Source organism: Strix aluco, chromosome 2 (assembly GCF_031877795.1).
Source record: "Strix aluco isolate bStrAlu1 chromosome 2, bStrAlu1.hap1, whole genome shotgun sequence".
NCBI classification, from domain to species: Eukaryota; Metazoa; Chordata; class Aves; order Strigiformes; family Strigidae; genus Strix; species Strix aluco.
This window is the reverse complement of record NC_133932.1, coordinates 43,594,616-43,612,672: the sequence shown is the minus strand read 5'-3', so window position 1 is coordinate 43,612,672 and position 18,057 is coordinate 43,594,616. Positions and strand designations below refer to the sequence as shown.

At 40.0% G+C, this 18,057-nt stretch overlaps 1 protein-coding gene across 7 annotated transcripts in view; it reads left to right on the top strand.

The window, feature by feature from the left end:
- Window positions 1-18,057, top strand: part of SYTL5 (synaptotagmin like 5) — a 108,811-nt gene that overhangs the window by 63,633 nt on the left and 27,121 nt on the right. For all 7 annotated transcript variants that reach the window (XR_012621922.1, XM_074814570.1, XM_074814574.1 and 4 more), the window contains 5 exons: window positions 192-324; window positions 8,759-8,884; window positions 13,159-13,315; window positions 14,923-15,052; window positions 16,877-16,983. Coding sequence is in view for 6 of the 7 variants with exons in the window: in XM_074814570.1 (XP_074670671.1) it covers window positions 192-324; window positions 8,759-8,884; window positions 13,159-13,315; window positions 14,923-15,052; window positions 16,877-16,983 (653 nt within the window). In the remaining variant the exon portion in view is untranslated. The remainder of the gene's footprint in view (window positions 1-191; window positions 325-8,758; window positions 8,885-13,158; window positions 13,316-14,922; window positions 15,053-16,876; window positions 16,984-18,057) is intronic.

The following is an 18,057-nucleotide window of genomic DNA, read 5'->3' as shown; positions in this document are numbered from 1 at the left end:
GCTACTTAGTTTTATTTTCTTTTATTAAAAGGAAAAGCCAAAGAACCCCACAAGGTTTTTTAGTGATATTTTATCATATGATTTTATTTTGTATTGAAAAGTGGAAAATCTATTTTTGTAGGTTATTTGACATGTGCTCCCTTTTTTATGCAAACATTCACACTTTTTTTTTCTTTCCCCCTCCACTGAAGATACAGTTTCCAGTAAGGATGAAGGAAGAACATTTAAAGATCATCCCCAAGAGAATGAAGAAAAAAGGCCAGATGTATCAGTCTCCTCCACAAATGGGTATAAATCAGTTTTCAGCGGACCTAGAAAGATAGGGTAAAGCCTTTTCTTTTGGAAACTAGTGTTGAAAGAACGCAGAGGGAGCCCAGCCATCATATAATGCACAAAGGCTCAACTTTATTAGTACTCACACTTCTTTTATATCCACAATAATTAGTTCATACATATTGCAAAAAGCAAGCTCCTTATAGGTTGCTAAGGTTAGATACATTGGTTGCTAAGGTTAAATACCAATCTCTCCCCTTATGATTTCTGCAAGGCCTTCTACATAGTCCTGCTTCTGTTCTTTGTTCTTCTTTGATACTTTTCGGTATTCTCCCATCACGTCGCCGTTGTCAGCAGTTCCTCGGTGCTGTGCCCTTTCTCACGTAGCCAGTTGTTAGCAAACTGCTCCACATCTCCCCCGTTTTCTTTTTGCACTTGTGCTAAAAATATTGCAGAGGCAGTCTTCTGCAGGGCCCTTTGCAGAAGACTGACAATACATGGCAACATCAAAAGTACAACCACAATTACCAAGATCATGACCCCTATAGACTTGATCAGAGATATTAACCATCCAGAAAGTCCCCATTCTTTTAACCAGCTTTCAATCCCTAATCCATCTACTTGTTTCAAGTTGTGTAGACCTTCTTGTAATTTCTTAATCTTTGCATGGACTGAAGAATAATTGTCTGTCAGGTTCATGCAACACATTCCTTCAAATTCCTCACATCCATGGCCTTGTGCTAAAAGCAAAAAATCAATTGCAGCTCTGTTCTGTAAAGTAGCATGTCTAACACTATCAACATCAGTTAAAAGGCCACTTAAAGCTAAAGAAGTAGCGTTAGTCTGTTTGCTAAGCCAACCAAAGTTACCCAGATATTCTGCTTGGGTTGTGGAACTACCCATCCTTCAGCCTGATGCAGGTTCCAGCACAGGCCGAACACACCGAGCAGGAACCCAGCGAGGGCCGGCATCTGTAGAGACACAAGCATAACCCCTGCCCCAGGTTAATCAGTCGCTGTCGATGAGCTTGTCTCTCCTCTGGTGTCATTGGGAGGTGCGGCAGGTTTCGCCCATCTCGCTGGAACCCATACAGTGCCTGTTGGTGTAGAAACACAAAGATATCCCCTTCCCCATATTACTACTTTAGCTGGTCCTTTCCACAATCCATCTTTTGGATCCTTATAATTTACCCATATCTCTTTCCTTCCCTCACTTACTTTTGCCTTTTCATAATGTAACATAGCTGGTGGTTGTTCTGCGTCTCCAAATATACACAAGTGATTCATTACAAATAATGTTTTTGCTAATCTTTCTTGTACATCCTGTATTTCCTGATATTTTGCTACATAACGTTTCAAGGTACCATTTGCTCTCTCAACTATGGCCTGTCCTGTGGGAGAATGCGGTATCCCTGTTACATGCTTCACTCCCCACTTGTTTAAAAATCTTTGCATTCGACTTCCGACATATGCTGGTCCATTGTCTGTCTTTATAGTATTCGGGACTCCCATTATTGCAAAACAACATGTTAAGTGTCTGATTACCTGTATGGCCTTTTCCCCACTCTGTGCAGAGGCCCATATATATTTGCTATAAGTATCTATAGTAACATGTACATATTTAAGTCTACCAAAGCTTTGTATGTGAGTCACATCCATTTGCCATACTTCATTAGATTTCGTCCCTCTAGGATTGACTCCTATTCCAATACCAACCCCTTTATTGTGAAAACTACAAACAGGGCATGTTTTTACTATGGCCGTGGCCTCCGCCATCGTGATGCCAAATTGTGTTTTTAGCCCTTTTGCATTCTGGTGGAATATGTCATGTGCTTCTTTTGCCAATTTGTCTTTCGGCATGGGAACATGTACAACAGTGGATACCAACTTGTCCGCTCGAGCATTACCTTCCCCAAGTCCTATATCCCATTTATGACTCCTAACATGGATTACAGCATACGGTTGTTCCCTTATTTTTATGGCCCTCTGTAATTGTAAGAACAACTCATAGAGACGCTTATTTTGTACTTCCCTGACTTCTGCATCTTCTATCCTTGCTACTATTCCTGCTACATACATAGAATCAGTTACAATATTCAATGGTTCATTAAACTTAACCATCGCCCAAACTACTGCCAACAGTTCCAAAGTTTGTAGTGTGTCTTGTGCTGTGGCTTTTAATATCTCGTGTTTCCATGTATTATCTTCTTGCCACGTTATAGCTGCTGTCCGAGATTTCTTTCCTGCATCTGTATAAACTGTGATGGCATTCGGAATCGGCGCCTGTTGTCTTTTTGGCTGTTCAATCCAATGTAATTGTCCTAACCATCTCAAAGGTTCCATAGATAATTGATCAGTTGACAACATCATTGGCCCATTTAACATGGCTTCCTGCAATGCTATGCTATTTGCCAGGTACCACTGCATGGTTTCCTTCTGCATTGGACAGTATATGAATTGAGGTTCTCTTCCACTTATTTGAATAACTCGCACACGACCTTTCTTTACTAAATTTGCTAGTGCCTCAATTCTTTGAAGTAAAGATTTTGATTGTTGTAATGCTGGCGTGATCCATTCTAGCACCCATGTCTCCCCTGTTTTCTTTTTAGACTGCGTAATAGCTCCGAGCAAATGCTGTGAACCCATCCACGCAAGTATGTCCAGGGGGAGCTCAGCATCTCTCCGACGCACTTGTCCAGAAGTAATACGGTCCATAATCTGTTGTAGCACTCGCTTCTGGTCTGCTGATAAAGACACCACCTGTGCAGGGTCATTTCCTTTTAACAGTGGTCGTAATTGCTGTAAAAGTTCGTTTGGAATGCCCACTATAGGTTTTAGCCATTGTAAATCTCCTAATAGCTTCTGAGCATCGTGCAGTGTTGAGATTTCAGGATTAATTGTCAATTTTTGTGGTGTTACTATTTGTTTCATCAAAGACAATCCCAAATATTTCCATGGAGCTGTTTTTTGTATCTTTTCTGGTGCAATTACCAATCTTTGCTTTGCAAGGGTGTTTACAATTTCTTTTATCTGTGTTTCTGTAAATGGTTCTTTCTGTGCAAATAATATATCATCCATATAGTGATAAATTATAACATTAGTCCATTTTTGACGTAATGGCTGTAAGGCTGCATCTACAAAAATCTGACATAAAGTTGGACTATTTCTCATTCCTTGTGGTAAAACTGTCCATTCAAACCGTTGATCTGGCCCTTCTCTATTTATTGTTGGTAAAGTGAAAGCAAATCGGCGCATGTCCTTTTCATGAAGCGGAATCGTAAAGAAACAATCTTTTAAGTCCACAATCAATATAGGCCATTCATAAGGTAACATAGCTGGATTCGGCATACCTGGTTGTAAAGCCCCCATTGGTTCCATTTGTTTGTTTACTTCCCTAAGGTCATGCAAAAGTCGATATTTGCCTGATTTCTTTTTTATGACAAATATCGGAGTATTCCAAGGACTAGTAGATAATCTTAAATGTCCTTGCTGATATTGTTCTTGTACTAGCAGGTGTGCTTGCTCAAGACTTTCCCTTTTTAGTGGCCACTGCTTTACCCATATTGGATCGTCAGATGTCCAAGTTATAGGGATCGGGAAAGTCCAAGCAATGGCCATTAGAATAAATGGTGATCGTTTGTCAAAACTATTCCCATTTGTGCTAACACATCTCTTCCAATTAAACAGTTTACCCCTGGAGGTAATTGCACTACAGCAAGCACCGCTGTGACTGTTTGTCCTTCAATTGTTAATTGTAGGGGCGGCGTTCGATTAGCTAAAGTTAAACCACCCACGCCAGTAATGGTGGTGGTATGCTCTTGTAACGGCCAGCCTTGTGGCCAAGAAGAAGGCGACAGTACGCTGGAATCTGCGCCTGTGTCTAACAACCCTTCCACAGTTATTGCGTTACCTTGAAATGACAGATGAACAGTCTTCCTGGGTCTCGTACTCAGATTCAGTGTTAGCAGGGTCAGGCTTCCTGTAGATCCGAAGCCTTTGTTTCCGCGACTCTTCTCAGTCACTGGTTGTATTGTTTGAGTCACTTGTGGCAGAGGCACCAGCTGTGCAATCCGTTGTCCCTGTGCAATCTTTACTGGTGAATTCAGTGTATATGCCATAATATAGATTTCACCTTCATAATCTGCATCAATAACTCCCGGTAAAACAAATAGTCCACATTGCGATGCCGATGATCTTCCTAATAATAAAGCTCCCATGGCTCTCCCATTAATAATGATAGGTCCTCGTACATTCGTCGATATTGTTTGAGGATTATTTGTTAACAGGATAACATCTACTGCTGCTGCCAGGTCCAACCCGAGACTTCCCCGGGTGGCGGGTTGAAGGACTGCGCTGCGGCTGCAATTTTCGTCATTGCGCGGCGGCCGGCGAACGCGCTCCGTGTGGAGTTTCCCGACCGTCTGCAGCAAGCCCTCTCATTATGGGAGTTGGATCGGCAAGTTTGACACCATACATTTCTGGCTGTACAACTCTTTCGTACATGCCCTGGAGCTCCGCATCGGTAACACCGCAGCTGCCCCTTTTGAGGTGTTTGCACTTTAACTGCTGTTGCTGCTGAAGTCTGGAGAGGCGCAAGGGCTGCCATAACCTGACTTTGAGTAGCCTGAGCCTGTTCTTTCATTCCTTCCCCTAATTTCTTTATTGCCTCTACAAGAAAAGCCTGAGGTCCAGTGGGTATCGATGACGCCTTTTCAAGTGCCTCCTCTACAGTCCAATTTGCCCTTAATGTATTCAACAAACTCTTTGTAGCAGGATTGCCATTTTGTGAAATACATTGTTTTAAGAGAGCACCCTGCATGAAATTAGGTACTCTTGCTTTTTCAATTGCATTCACCAACTTATCTACAAAACTGCCCAAAGTTTCTTCTCTCCCTTGCTTAATTCCCATATACATTGGAACTCCGCCTGGCTCTTTCACTTGCTCTATGGCTTCTCTCACTAACCTCATTGCCTCTCTCACCTTATCCGGACCAAGCAATGCTTGAGCTTCTACTCTAGCATAAGGTCCTAACCCCATTAATTCATCCATTGTAATCCCTTGTAATGGATCTCCTGCTTGCCGCTGTATCGCTACCGATTCTAATACTCTCGCTTGCCAATGCGCATTAAACAACAACCACTGACTAGGAGAGAAAATTAACTTTGCTATACCCCGACAATCTGCAGGCAAAAGAAGTTGAGTGCTCCAGAGATAATCTAACATTTGACGAACCGGTTCACCAGTAACACCATAAGAACTCACTGTAGAGCGCAATTGTGACAAAAGCTTCCAATCTAATGCCGTAACAGTAGCATTTATTCCACCAGCTGGGTTCGGCTGAAACTGAACTGGAAAAGCCATTGCTGTCGCCATCTGAGTCATCTCCTCATCCCCCTTTTCTAACCCCTCTCGTGCCAATGCATTCCAAGCCCGACACCTTTCTTTAGCGATCTCTATCCCCAGCCCATCTTCTGAGCCAGGAGTAGAATTCTCGCTTTCCGGCGTCACAGTCTGGCTGGATGCGTCAGGGCTACTCAGGGCGGAAACGGGGGGAGCGGTAGGGAGAACTTGTTCTGAGCTTTCCTGTCCCGTCTCTTCGGAACGTAAAGGTGGTAAAACAAGCTCACGAAACGTAGGCGGTAATGGCCACCTAGTTTCCTCCTCCCCATATCTGGTGTTTTTCTCTTTTGCCGCAATTGCGCTCTGTGCAGCTCTTTTTTCCGCCTGATACCTGAGCAATTCATTATGAACCATCCTCCATAACTTTCCCAACTTTTTTGCTGTCTTATCATCATTCAATGTTAATTCCCATAATTTATCTCCAAATTTTCGCCATTCCGATAACTCATGAACTGTATGTGGATTAATAAAACAACCTTGCTCTACCCCATAAGCTAAAAGCCCCTGAAGATCCTTTTTTACATCTATTCCCTCAACCCGGCGTTGTGCCAGCCAGGATGCAAATAAATCATATGCTGCTTGCCTGTCCATACCTGAATTTTTCCGTTGCAGCCTTTCCAGGTCTCGGCAGCACGTATCAGCAGGGCTCACCTCTTATGACACCCTGGGCGCGGGCCTTTTTAGTCGCCTTTCGCCGTCCTCGCTGCTTAAGGACCTGAACAACCTTCTCTGGTCTTTATCCTTTGTGGCGCCCTATACGTCCTTTGGCACGTATCACGTCGTTAGCAGATCACGTCCTTTGGCACGGATCACGTCGGGGTCACCACTTGTTGAAAGAACGCAGAGGGAGCCCAGCCATCATATAATGCACAAAGGCTCAACTTTATTAGTACTCACACTTCTTTTATATCCACAATAATTAGTTCATACATATTGCAAAAAGCAAGCTCCTTATAGGTTGCTAAGGTTAGATACATTGGTTGCTAAGGTTAAATACCAATCTCTCCCCTTATGATTTCTGCAAGGCCTTCTACATAGTCCTGCTTCTGTTCTTTGTTCTTCTTTGATACTTTTCGGTATTCTCCCATCACGTCGCCGTTGTCAGCAGTTCCTCGGTGCTGTGCCCTTTCTCACGTAGCCAGTTGTTAGCAAACTGCTCCACAAACTAGTAAATCGGGTAACAGATGTATATGGTTGGATGGTTTTTCTTTTTAGTTTCTCCAGCATTCCACATCAGCCTCAAACTTCCCAGGGTTATAGACAGCCTTCGTTTAAAAGCATACTTACTATAATTAGACTGCTGTTTCCTAGGAAATGCAGCAGCAATTACTCTTCAGCTATAGATGTGGCAGAAAAAAAGGCAATTTTACTCCTGGGTTTTTCTTGTTTATACTCAGAAGTAACAAAGTGTCCCTAAAGGCAGGTTTGCTGAAGAAGCAAATGCAAAAAATAGTATTTGGAGGGCCTGGTTTTTATGTATACTGGTCGGTTCTGCTCACAAGTCAAGTAGTCCTTTAGTTTTCAGCTGTGCAAATGCAGTCTAACAGTCAAGCAGTGCACCTTTTTTGTGCATGTGACAGTGAGTAGACAGATGTTGCTGGTCATCTTGCCGTCTGTGATGTGTGTAACCCCAGTTTGGCTATGCCCTTAGAGAAGCACTCTCTTACTCTCAGGGGACATGGACAGAGGCATTGAATATATGGTTGCACGAGTGGTGTCTGGACATAACTTGAGGCTATTGGGTGAATGGGAAGAAAAATCATATTAACGTTCATATCATGGCTGAAGCTCTGTGGGCTGGTAGTTGGAAAAATTGTTTCTGTTGGAGGAAAGAACACATTTTGTTATGGATCCTACATATAGGGTAGGTAGATAGCTTTCTACAGGTTTTTTACTTCTGAGGAGAGCTGAGTATGGAATTGCTGAGTATGGAATTACTTGTTCCAGTGACTCCAAAAATTAACATGAGTGATTTATCTCTCTTTAATATTGGGGAAAAAGAGCATCAGAATGCCTCTGGCTTCTCAAATGAAGGTGAAGAAAGAACCAGCTTAGGGAATCTACTATAATAGGACTTAGATGTTGCTCTAAATCATGCTAATGGGTAGCTATGGTAGGAGTGCATTAACATTTACTTTTCTAATCCTCTTTTCATTTAAATCCTTCGTGCAAATCTTATTAGTCATATTCCCCTATGAGAAACAACTATTTTTTATAATTGTCTGTTGTTTATTTTAGTGGTGTTCAGCCTTTTTCAATTTGTGGTCTGAAATGTTTTCTGGTGGTGGCATGCCCCATAAAGGAAATTTAATCCTATAAGAATTAGGCTTGCTTTTCCTGGTATATTTTGTGGTCTCTCTTAGAAGTAGTTCATTATTCCTCCTCTTCCTTCCCTGCTCCTTTTTCCTCGCTCAGGTTCCACATTCATATATCTCATGAGTGGATTTGTTTTAGCAAAGCCATTTTGGGCCAACTCCTACTGACACTGTCATGGGATAACTTAACCATTTATTATTGTTTGTAAGTCCATGAAGAATAGTATTACTTTTCAAAACTTTATTTCATTTCTTTCATTTCTGTCTTATTAGACCACATGTTGCAGGGTAAGGAAGTGATGTTATGTTTTTGGAAAATAGCATGTTTGGGGGCATTGGTGCATATAATTGTAGAAATTGCAAGAAATCTTTAAGAGAAAATACATATAGTGTAATTTGCTACGGGAAAATACACGTACTTAGTCAAAAGTACTTTGCTGTGTATAAAATGGAAAAAAATAAACTAAAGAGAAATTTTCACAAAAGGCACATCTGGTTCCAAGCTTGAAGTGGCCATGTTGAGTAGGAGGGATGTTTTAATGTTTTGTGTCTTAAAAAGCAGATTATAGCAAATATGATGCTTTTTTTTGTTCATAGGAATCAGTTTGATAACCAGATTTGGTGTTTTATTGACACTTATATCCAGAGTTATCTGTAGGTCAGGCAGATGAAATTAATAGAACGCGCACATCACGGTATTTCGGTCAGGCTGCTGTTTCCTGGGAAAAACATTACAACTTTTAACATCTTTTATTCCCTGTTTTCATCAGGAAGGTAATTAGGGCGGTTACCAAAGGAGAAATTACAAATACAAAAGATGAAGGTGAAAGGAACACAGGCTCAGAAGCTGAAAGCCAAAGTCTGCGCAGTGGCAAGTCAACGCCTTGCTCTGAGAGGTGAGCAGCAGAAATCTGGTACAGCTCATGCCAGGATTGACACAGGGGTGTTTGCCAGTCCTCTGTGTTGCATTGTGTCTTTGAATGCTCAGCATTAATACTATCTGAGAGGCAGAGCTTATGCTTTAAAAAAAAAAAAAAAAAAAAAAGACAAAAAACTTTAAAATTATTTCCATCCGTCTTCCTTTTGTGTGCGGCTGGTGATTGCTGTCAGTACGTTGTTTTTTGTTTTCTGGCTTTTAATTGATGAGCTGTGTTCATATTACAGAACTGAGGCCCTATGTTCCAAAGCTTTTCTTTGGTAATGACATATTAATTGATTGTAAATTATATTTTCTTTTTCAAAGGCTGTGTTTGCATGTATCTTTCCATGATTATTGTTCAAGTTATTTCTAATAGAATTCCATTTATCATTCTTCTGGGCTTAAGAGATCTCTGTTATTGCCTCTGATAACATTATAAAATGCCAGATGCAACATTCCTCTTATGTCCCACCTCCAAAATGAAGCCAAAAAATGGCTCACGTTTTTCTTGTTCTGTTGGATGGTGTATACTGGATGTAGACCCACATTCTTTGCTCAGTTGCACACACCTAGAAATTTTACAATCTGGTTTGAAAAATAAGAATAATTTGCTGTAAGATCCAATAGAAGTTCCTAGCTCTAGAATGGTGTTCCTGGGAGACTCCAAATAGTAGGTATACAGGAACACAGGATATCAGGTAAAAGGAACATCATGAAGTTTAATTCACCCACAGATGAGCCGTCTTGTTTAAGCAAGAACATGGTTCCCTTTGCTACCTACAATTCAAGAACCCAATTTCTGGGGGTGTGCCCTGCGAGTGCCTAACATTGATGGTGGCAATATTCTTGAAAGTTGATAATTGGATTTTTTTTTTTCCACTGCAGCACTTAGTAGCCAAATCAGCTTTAAAGCTAGTTTTCTTCTTCAATCCATACACAGTTCACTAAGGTTTTTTTCACTAAGCTAATTAGGCCTTCTGTATCTGACCAGATTCATGCGTTATTTTTATGAGACCAGAAGTAATGTTTTTGCTGTTTTTTTCTGGATTTGTTTTGCTTTTCATTGAATAGAGATGAGTGAAGGGTCTGAGAGGCAAAAACTCAGGAATCTGGTGTCTGTGTTGCTTAACACCAAGGTTATGCAATATTAAGTAACTTTCTCTTAAGAGTTTATCAGAATAAAGACAAAGGGATGCTTATGAGAGATCTGTGCAGCTGTTTTGATGTGCCAGACTGCAAGAAAGTTATCATGCAGTTAACCATAAATGAAGCAACGTAATTTTGGTTAGGGTGGTAGAATGCAGCACCTGATAACTCTGTGTACAGACTTAGAAGGCTAAATAGAGTGAAGTAGTCTATAAAAATAGCCTTTACGTTTGATTGCCTCTCTTGACTTTCACAGAAAGCATCAATTTCTAGCTTTCACCCAGAGCCAGGGTGTGGGATTTATTAAATTAGGGTTGAGTCATTATGGCAACTTCCTTCTCTACCTGTCACCTCATCCTTACCTGGCCAAATCAGTGTCCTGTGTCAAAGTACATAGTAACCCAGCTCTGTTGCCAGGAGATGCTTTTGGTATCAGGGCTGAATTATTTTACAGTCTATGGAAGATATGGCACTTTCTAAATATTAGTTTGTGGAAGGATTGAGGAGCAGTTTATATTTCTTAGTAGAGGGATGAAAATTCCTGTCTTGTACATGCATGGTTAAATATTTAATTAGGTATCTGAGGATGGTTGCTGTATTTCATCTATTGCTAATTTATAGAGCTGAGTAGTAATTATTAAAAATAACAGCAAAGCTTGCCAGGCTATGCTCCATAACTGTTTTGAGTTTCAAATTAAAAGAAAGTAACATCTTGTGACACTGTAGCTGTCCTAGATTTTCCTGCATATTGCCCTCATCTTCTTAGCTGCATTGCCAAATTGGTAGTATTTCACCTATCAGCAGGGAAACAGAGAGGAATTTTATTCTTTCTAAATATTTCTGTTTAAGGGAAGATGTACTGAGCTGGTAACAGGGAGTCCCAGGCCATGAGTTCATCTCTTCAGCTGGTTTATTTCTACTCCAGCAAAAACATTTACTGATTTTGCAGCTGAATGGACTGGGAGGCTGCATCAGGGTACTTCTAGGAAAAATAGTGTAGGAATTCCAGACACATTACCCTGTTGTACTGAGGTCTTGTCTACCACATGGAAATGCCTGGCATATTCGCCTTATAACAACGTTTTTCTTTTGTTGTCTACTTAGTATGTGTATAAAATGTGTTGAATGTCTCTCTAATAGTGGACTGAAATAAGGTCTGTTCAGCAGGTTTGATGTGCAAGTGCTCAGCCTGACTGATAACTCCTGCAGAACTTTTAACATGTTTTCAAGTCTTTTATCCCAGCCCACTATTACTTCTAAATAACTTCTCTTGATTTACATTAGTTTACACAGTGAAGAAAAAAAAAATCTGTAACAACTTTTGTGACAGAAAGTCACAACGATCCATCAAAAGTGGTGTGACATGCAATAAAACTCAGGTTTTCAACATTTTGGCTGCTTTCCATACACTGACAGGTTTGGAAGTTAAGGTGTGTGCATCTAAGTCCAATGGCTTTGATAAAATACAGATGACAGCCAGTAACCTTGATTCTTCTGACATTGCAGCACCAAAGATGTATCTTTATGTAAACAGACAGGACTAAAAATCAACTAAAGCACATTTAGTAGGATTTGTTGATCACTAGCTCATCAAATTAAAAAGTAGCAGTGCATGTATGTGAAGGGCACACACAAAAGAGCATGTTTACTATGCATTATCTACTGTTGTCAATATACGAAATTGGATAGTGATTGTTAAAAAGGTTGCCATATGCTCACTAAAAGACAAAAACAAGGTGGTTGCACAACATTTATAGACAGTCCTGGTGGATCTACCAATGTGGATTCAGAGCCTGTGCTCACTGCTTAATGTGGTGGTTAAACAGGAGCTGTTGTGTTCCAGCGTATTTTTTCTCAATTCAACAGTAGTTCTAATAAAAATTTCCATTGTGGTAGAAAATACTTTTACCGCAGTTACTCTAAACATGATATGACAGCCTAAACCAAGTGAAGTTGAAATTCAGCTGTTGTCCGGTGCAGTGAAGGTGCCTACAAATCTGAAATATTTATTAAGCAAACCTCTTCTGGCTGAAAGTATACTGTAAGTTCCAAAAATTTTCTCCAGGAAATTTGCACTACTATTGTCCTCTGATGCTGTATTTTCCATATGAAAAAGGTGCAATTCCTTCATCAATTACTATTTACCAGTAATTTTTTTTTAAGTAGTACATAGGAATGTATGCAGAACTGTTAGTGTCCTGCAAGACACTTTGAGATTTCTCTAAATTGTGAAGAAAAGTGAAAAAGTTTGAACTGTAGAAAGAAGAGTAGATCAGCTAAAAACTTGTATTTTTACTGCAAATCAAATTTCAAATTAAAATAAAACTTTAATTGGGAATGTGTTGAAATACATTTTAAAAAGATTTTAATGGTTTCAAGAGGTCAAAAAAGTGCAACAGCTTACCCCTTCTAACCCTCAATGTTCATTTGGACTAATCAGTATTCTCTAACAGGAAGTGCCTCATGGAAAAATTTCTGCCTGTTTTGGTGTTAGACAGCAATTGGGCTCTGGTATGCTGATCACAGATGCTTTTTTGTCACTTGTACTAACAAGGAATCTGGCAAAAAGACTTGTCCAGCTTTCCTTGCTTTCCAGGCTGGTTGACAGAATCAACCAGTTTGGGTCAGAAGGCATTACTGCAATATAAATAGGACAGTGAGCAAGTTGTGAGAGCATGGAGAGCAGATAGCCAAGGATTTTAGACCTTCTGGAGGTAGTGCTGGCATTAACATTGGCTGCAGAAGTGGCCAGAACTGTCACTGTAGTTTACACAAATCATTGCATCTACTGTTGGGATGCAAATGCAGTGTGACATGACCGTGGATGAAGCCTGCACAAGAGCCGCCCATTTGGGCTATTCGCAGTTCTGGGAGAAGTGCTGAAAATACTTGTATTACTTGGATGTTTAAAGTAATTGTAATTCACCTTTGCCTGTGTTTTTCTTTCCAGGTGACCACTTCCTTGCAGTGGATCACACAGTTCATCCAGGCCAATGTTATTCTAGTAAACTGTTACCATGGCTGTTTTCTTGCAATGATTCGCTAAGCGGGTTGCCTTGGTTTGCTCAGAGCAATAATGCTTTAATACTCTTCTCTTCATCCCAGAGGGAGCACTCTTTCGCTGAACCACAGTGATGCAGAGGCCACTGCAGGCCATCTGAAAGGGGCCGCAGGCCCTGTAAACAGAGGCAATGTTTCCATACCTTCTCTCCCGAGGTCTCCGGCGCTCAGCATGCGCAGCATGACTGCAGATTATAGCAGGGTAAGTACAGTGATGCAGAGCCGACACCAAACACGATGACTTGGCCGGTATCTGCCCTGTTAGACTGATTTGTAGCCCAGAAAGGACAAGGCTGACAGAAGACTTTGTTTATTCCTTAATTCAGCTGGGACCAGTGAAGATTTCTACTGGAACAGAATTTGTCATGGTCTATCAGTGATGCAGTTTTTGGTTTGGCAGACATTTTTCTTTTGTCTAAAAACTGCTTTTAATGTCCAGCATTACATAACAAGTTACAGATTCTGAACTATGAAGTGCAAGGGGTAGGAGTAAGCATTTTTGGCACTTCAGGGCCTTGAGTAAGTACTGTGAACTCAGGATGTGACTCAGGCATGCAGGGTCCAACATGCTCCCACTGGCTTCTAAGGGAAACTTTGCAAGCTCAGCACTTGCAGAAGATCAGGCCATACTGATTTGTTTTTTCTGGATTTGAGCACTGGGCTCTGCATAAATTATGGCATAACACAAAATGTGTGCTAGATGCTTTATCAAAATGAAAGGTGGCATTCCTCTTACCTACTGTTAGGCCTGTTGGGATGTAGGTGGCCACACCCGAGCTAGCCGCCTTGGCTGTTTTGTAATAAGCAGAAAGATGTGGCTCACCTAGCCAGAAGCAGACACTCTCTTCATTCCCAGACAGCCTGCCTGTTTGTCAAGCAGCTCTTCCTGGCTCTGCACTAAGCTGTCCATCCTGAATTCATTTCAGTCACTCTTAAGAAATCAGGATTGTACTAGCAAGTTATTCCAAGTTGCCATGACTTAAGTGTACAAGGAAAGTGAAATTCATAGTCAGAGGCATTACCTCTGACTATGAATTAATGTTTGGAAAAAAGTAGATGAGCCCAATGGATCAGAGCCCAATTGAACACATCAGTTTTTTCCTAACTTCCAACTACTGGGTCTAATATATTGTCTTTCCTAATAAAAAATATGTTACTCTATATGAAGGGCAGTCTCGAGAGCTGTAAATAAATTAATAGTTGTTTTATTTGTATTATTGTTGGCATACAGACTGACTTGATTTCAAGTGCACTAGATTTGGTTGAAAAAGGCCAGTCCATTTAATTTAGATGGAGTTATGTTGTTAGCTATTCCTTTACAGGAAGGCAAAAAAGCCGTAATGATATCAGGCATGTTGGTTTTATTTAAGGGGTTATACTGGCATAGTTTAATTAGTTCAAGTCCATTTGGTTTTACCCTAACTGAAATCATTATGCTGGTATATAAACAATAGGGTTTTATCTTTTCTTTCTTTCTTTTTTTTTTTTTTCTCCTTTTAATTTCCAAGCTAAGAGAGCTTTTAATAGATTTGAGTGTTTCACTTCCCTCCTCTCACTCCTGATGCATTGCTCTGATTCTTCAGTTGCAAACTCAGAATGTATGCGTGAATCGTATCTTTGTACAGATTTTATGCATGATCTGTGCTAAGCAAAGCAGATTAGATTTTAATCTAAATATATTCAGTAATAGACTGGATGCTAAAGTAGCTTTGGAGTTCTGGTAGCTAATAGAAATGACACTTTGGTAGACTGGTAGTGAATGAGCTCACTTTTTGTATTTATGGGGTGTGTATTTTTCTTATTGGGCAGGACACTGGCTTAGAAAATGGCATGATTCTTCCAGCAAGTGAAAGCATACCTGAAGATTTAGTAAAGAAGCACTGTAGGAAAGCATCTGGAACACCTTCCATTGCAGTTTCTAGGGTATCTTTGTCATCAGGCAAGTATTAAGTCTTTTCCTTCTTTCTGCCAGCCTTTATCATCAGAGGATTATTCCTGTTCTTGTGACTCTGCTCCTTTTGTCTTTAAAGCACATTGAAAGATCCGATGTAAGTTTCATAAATTTGTTCATATTCATTCTGAAAATTCTTCCCTTTTACTAACCAAGTTGATACCATTTCGCAAGTTTTACATTTGAAAAAATGGTAATCCTAACACCAGTAATGTTTGCACAACGTTAGTATTAGGTAAATCACATGCTCTTAGAATTGTTACAAGATCTCATTCATAATTACACATTGTTAAATCATTCTCTGTGTGGTCAGTAAAATACTAGCTATCTGCAATCTGTATAAAATACTATTGTGCTGCTACCATTACATTTCACACCCACTTTGCCCAGAAGCAAATTTAGGGAACAATGAGCTGTCAGAGAACAAGTCTCTTACAGACTTCATGTCATTTCATTTTCATACGTGATGCACTGAACCAGTTGATTCTTCTGTAATCTACCTCATTTCATTGGAGGCTGTTAGGTAAATCAGGCTTGCACAGGAAGGTGCTGTCAGAGCCACTCCGCAAGAGTAGGTGGAGATCCTCCTTTTCCTATCTGAAATAGGAGGCAGGAGTACACTGCTCTCTTCTGCTTCTCCCAGGTACTCAGTCGGCTTCTTACAGGGCTGAGTGCGTTCATATTTACAGGTTTCTCTCTGAAACACAGCAGAGCTGACTTTATTTCAGCTGAATTTAGCCCAAAGCAGAAACCTAGTGGTGTATCCCACAGAGCTAATCAAAGGAGATAACATTCTTCACCTTAGATTTTTTTCAACTTGAAAGCATGAGTTTCTTTGAGAATATTGTACAGTGTAACTTCAGGCAGAGGTGTTATAGACTGCTACTTTATGAAGTGAAAATTCTCCTGTTTCTGCTACCTTATAAAATAAAGGTTTTCCTAGTAGAAAAGAACTGGCCTCGTGTTACCAAAGCAGATGATGCCGAGCAAAATTGCAGGCAACCTGGGAACAGGCCTCAGACTTTTCATTGTCTCGTTGTTGGAGTATCTCAAAAGACATTAAACTCAGGAGAGTGGCCTTTCCTGTCACATCAGCTATAGCTCAGGTAGAAGATGAACAGTTAAAACTTTCCAGATTCCTGCTTGCAGGATCTAAAAATATTCTCTTCCTCCTCTTTCTTTCTCAATATATTGAACAGTCACACAGAAGATTTATATGGGGAGGACTAAGAAAATCTTTCTCCAGGACCTAACGTCTTATGCCTATAGGGTGGATGAGACACCTGTAGGACTGAAAGAAACCTGTGCAGGTCTCGAGACTTCTTCACTTCCTCCTCTTTTCTGCACAGGGAGCACCAGTAATAGCAGAAGTGCTTTATGTGTCCATCTGTATCCCTATTTGCTTAATTCTGAAGCAGATGCTGGGGAAAGTTTGGTGGTGATGGGAGATGTGATAATCACTGTGAGCACTTGCACTGCGGGTTCTGCAATATTCCAGGCTGATAGGCCTACCAGAGAAAGTCAAAAGCTTGATTTATAGTATCATCCACCACGAGACAATTAGAGTAGATAAATAGGATGGGGGGAAAGTATTGGCCAGAAGGCTGAACAGCATCAGAAAGCATACTTTTCCATTTATCATATTGATGTTCGGTTGTCATAAAGCTTGTGACAGATACCTAAATTATTGTTTTGATGGTTTTTCCTTAAAAAACAATTGGGTTTGAGACAACACTTATTAAAGTGTGGAAGATGAAATGGAATGTTTCTGTACGAATTATAGCAAACATTTTAATTGTTTTTATTTTCCAGATCGTAGCCGATCTGAGATAGATGTGAGTGAATCTTTCTCTGAAGGAAATGAGGATACTCTGAGTATAAGAAGCAAATCTGTACCTAGTGCCTTAGATCAGGAACTGGTGAGTTATAAATATGTAAATATTTATCTGGTAGAAATCCTGTTTGTTCAGACTTATGAAATCAGCACTGTATGTATATCTATGTAAAATATAAGTAATGCAGAGCATTATTTCAGGGATAATTAATGAGTTTTAAACAGCTTCATCTTCTGAGTATGTTGGCTATAGAATGATTCCAATGATTAGTTATGGTTATAGTTTGTTATTGATTTACTGTTTTTTGAGTTTACAGGTGAAAGAAATCTGGCCTGAAAATAAATTTCAGGTACTATATTACACATGCTACAAAGTTCTGATAATTCATACTTTCTTAGATTTTAATTTGGATGCTGAGAAATACTATACTTTACAGGCTTTAATCTTTGTCTGGTTTTGATTTTCCCCTTAAATATATTTTTAGCAAACGAAGCCCCAGCTTTCTGTTCTGTCACTGTTGCTTGCCTGCTCTTCTTGTTCAGTGTTTTCTCCCATACATCTCCATGCCTTTTTCTATGTATTCTATGGGCTGCTTTTCCTGAAGTGATTCACAGCTTCCGTCTCCTCTTATGCACATATCCAAGATATACAAGTTGCAGATGTGCATCAATGCTGCAAAAGAATTTCTAAGCTTGTTAAAATATGCATGAGGGGGAAAAAAGTTATTTAAATAGTTCCTCATCTAATCACAGTTTGTTCTGAAGTTTTCAAATGTGTGCTTGTAGCTTAAAAAAAACCCATAACCCTGTGTGTTATGGTTTATGCATTTTGTCTATTGTCACAGTCCTTCCCTACCATCTGCTCTTTTCAGAAGAGCATTGGTCATGGGAGAGGGTTCCCCTTCTTGTAGCATTTGATACTTGTGGCTTGGTGGAAAACAACATGTTGGGATTCCCATCTGTTTCTTGGATTGTAAGCACTCAGAGAATTTGCCTGCAGCATTGCTTTGTTTGGGTTAATCTTTAAGAAAACAAAAAAAGCTCTTCCTGTGTGTCAGATTTCTGTGGAAGAAAAACCTCAAAAATAAGTGGTTTATTTTTTAATGCAGTAAAGAAAAAGGATGTGTTCATATTAAGAAGCTGGAAAATATTGCAGAAG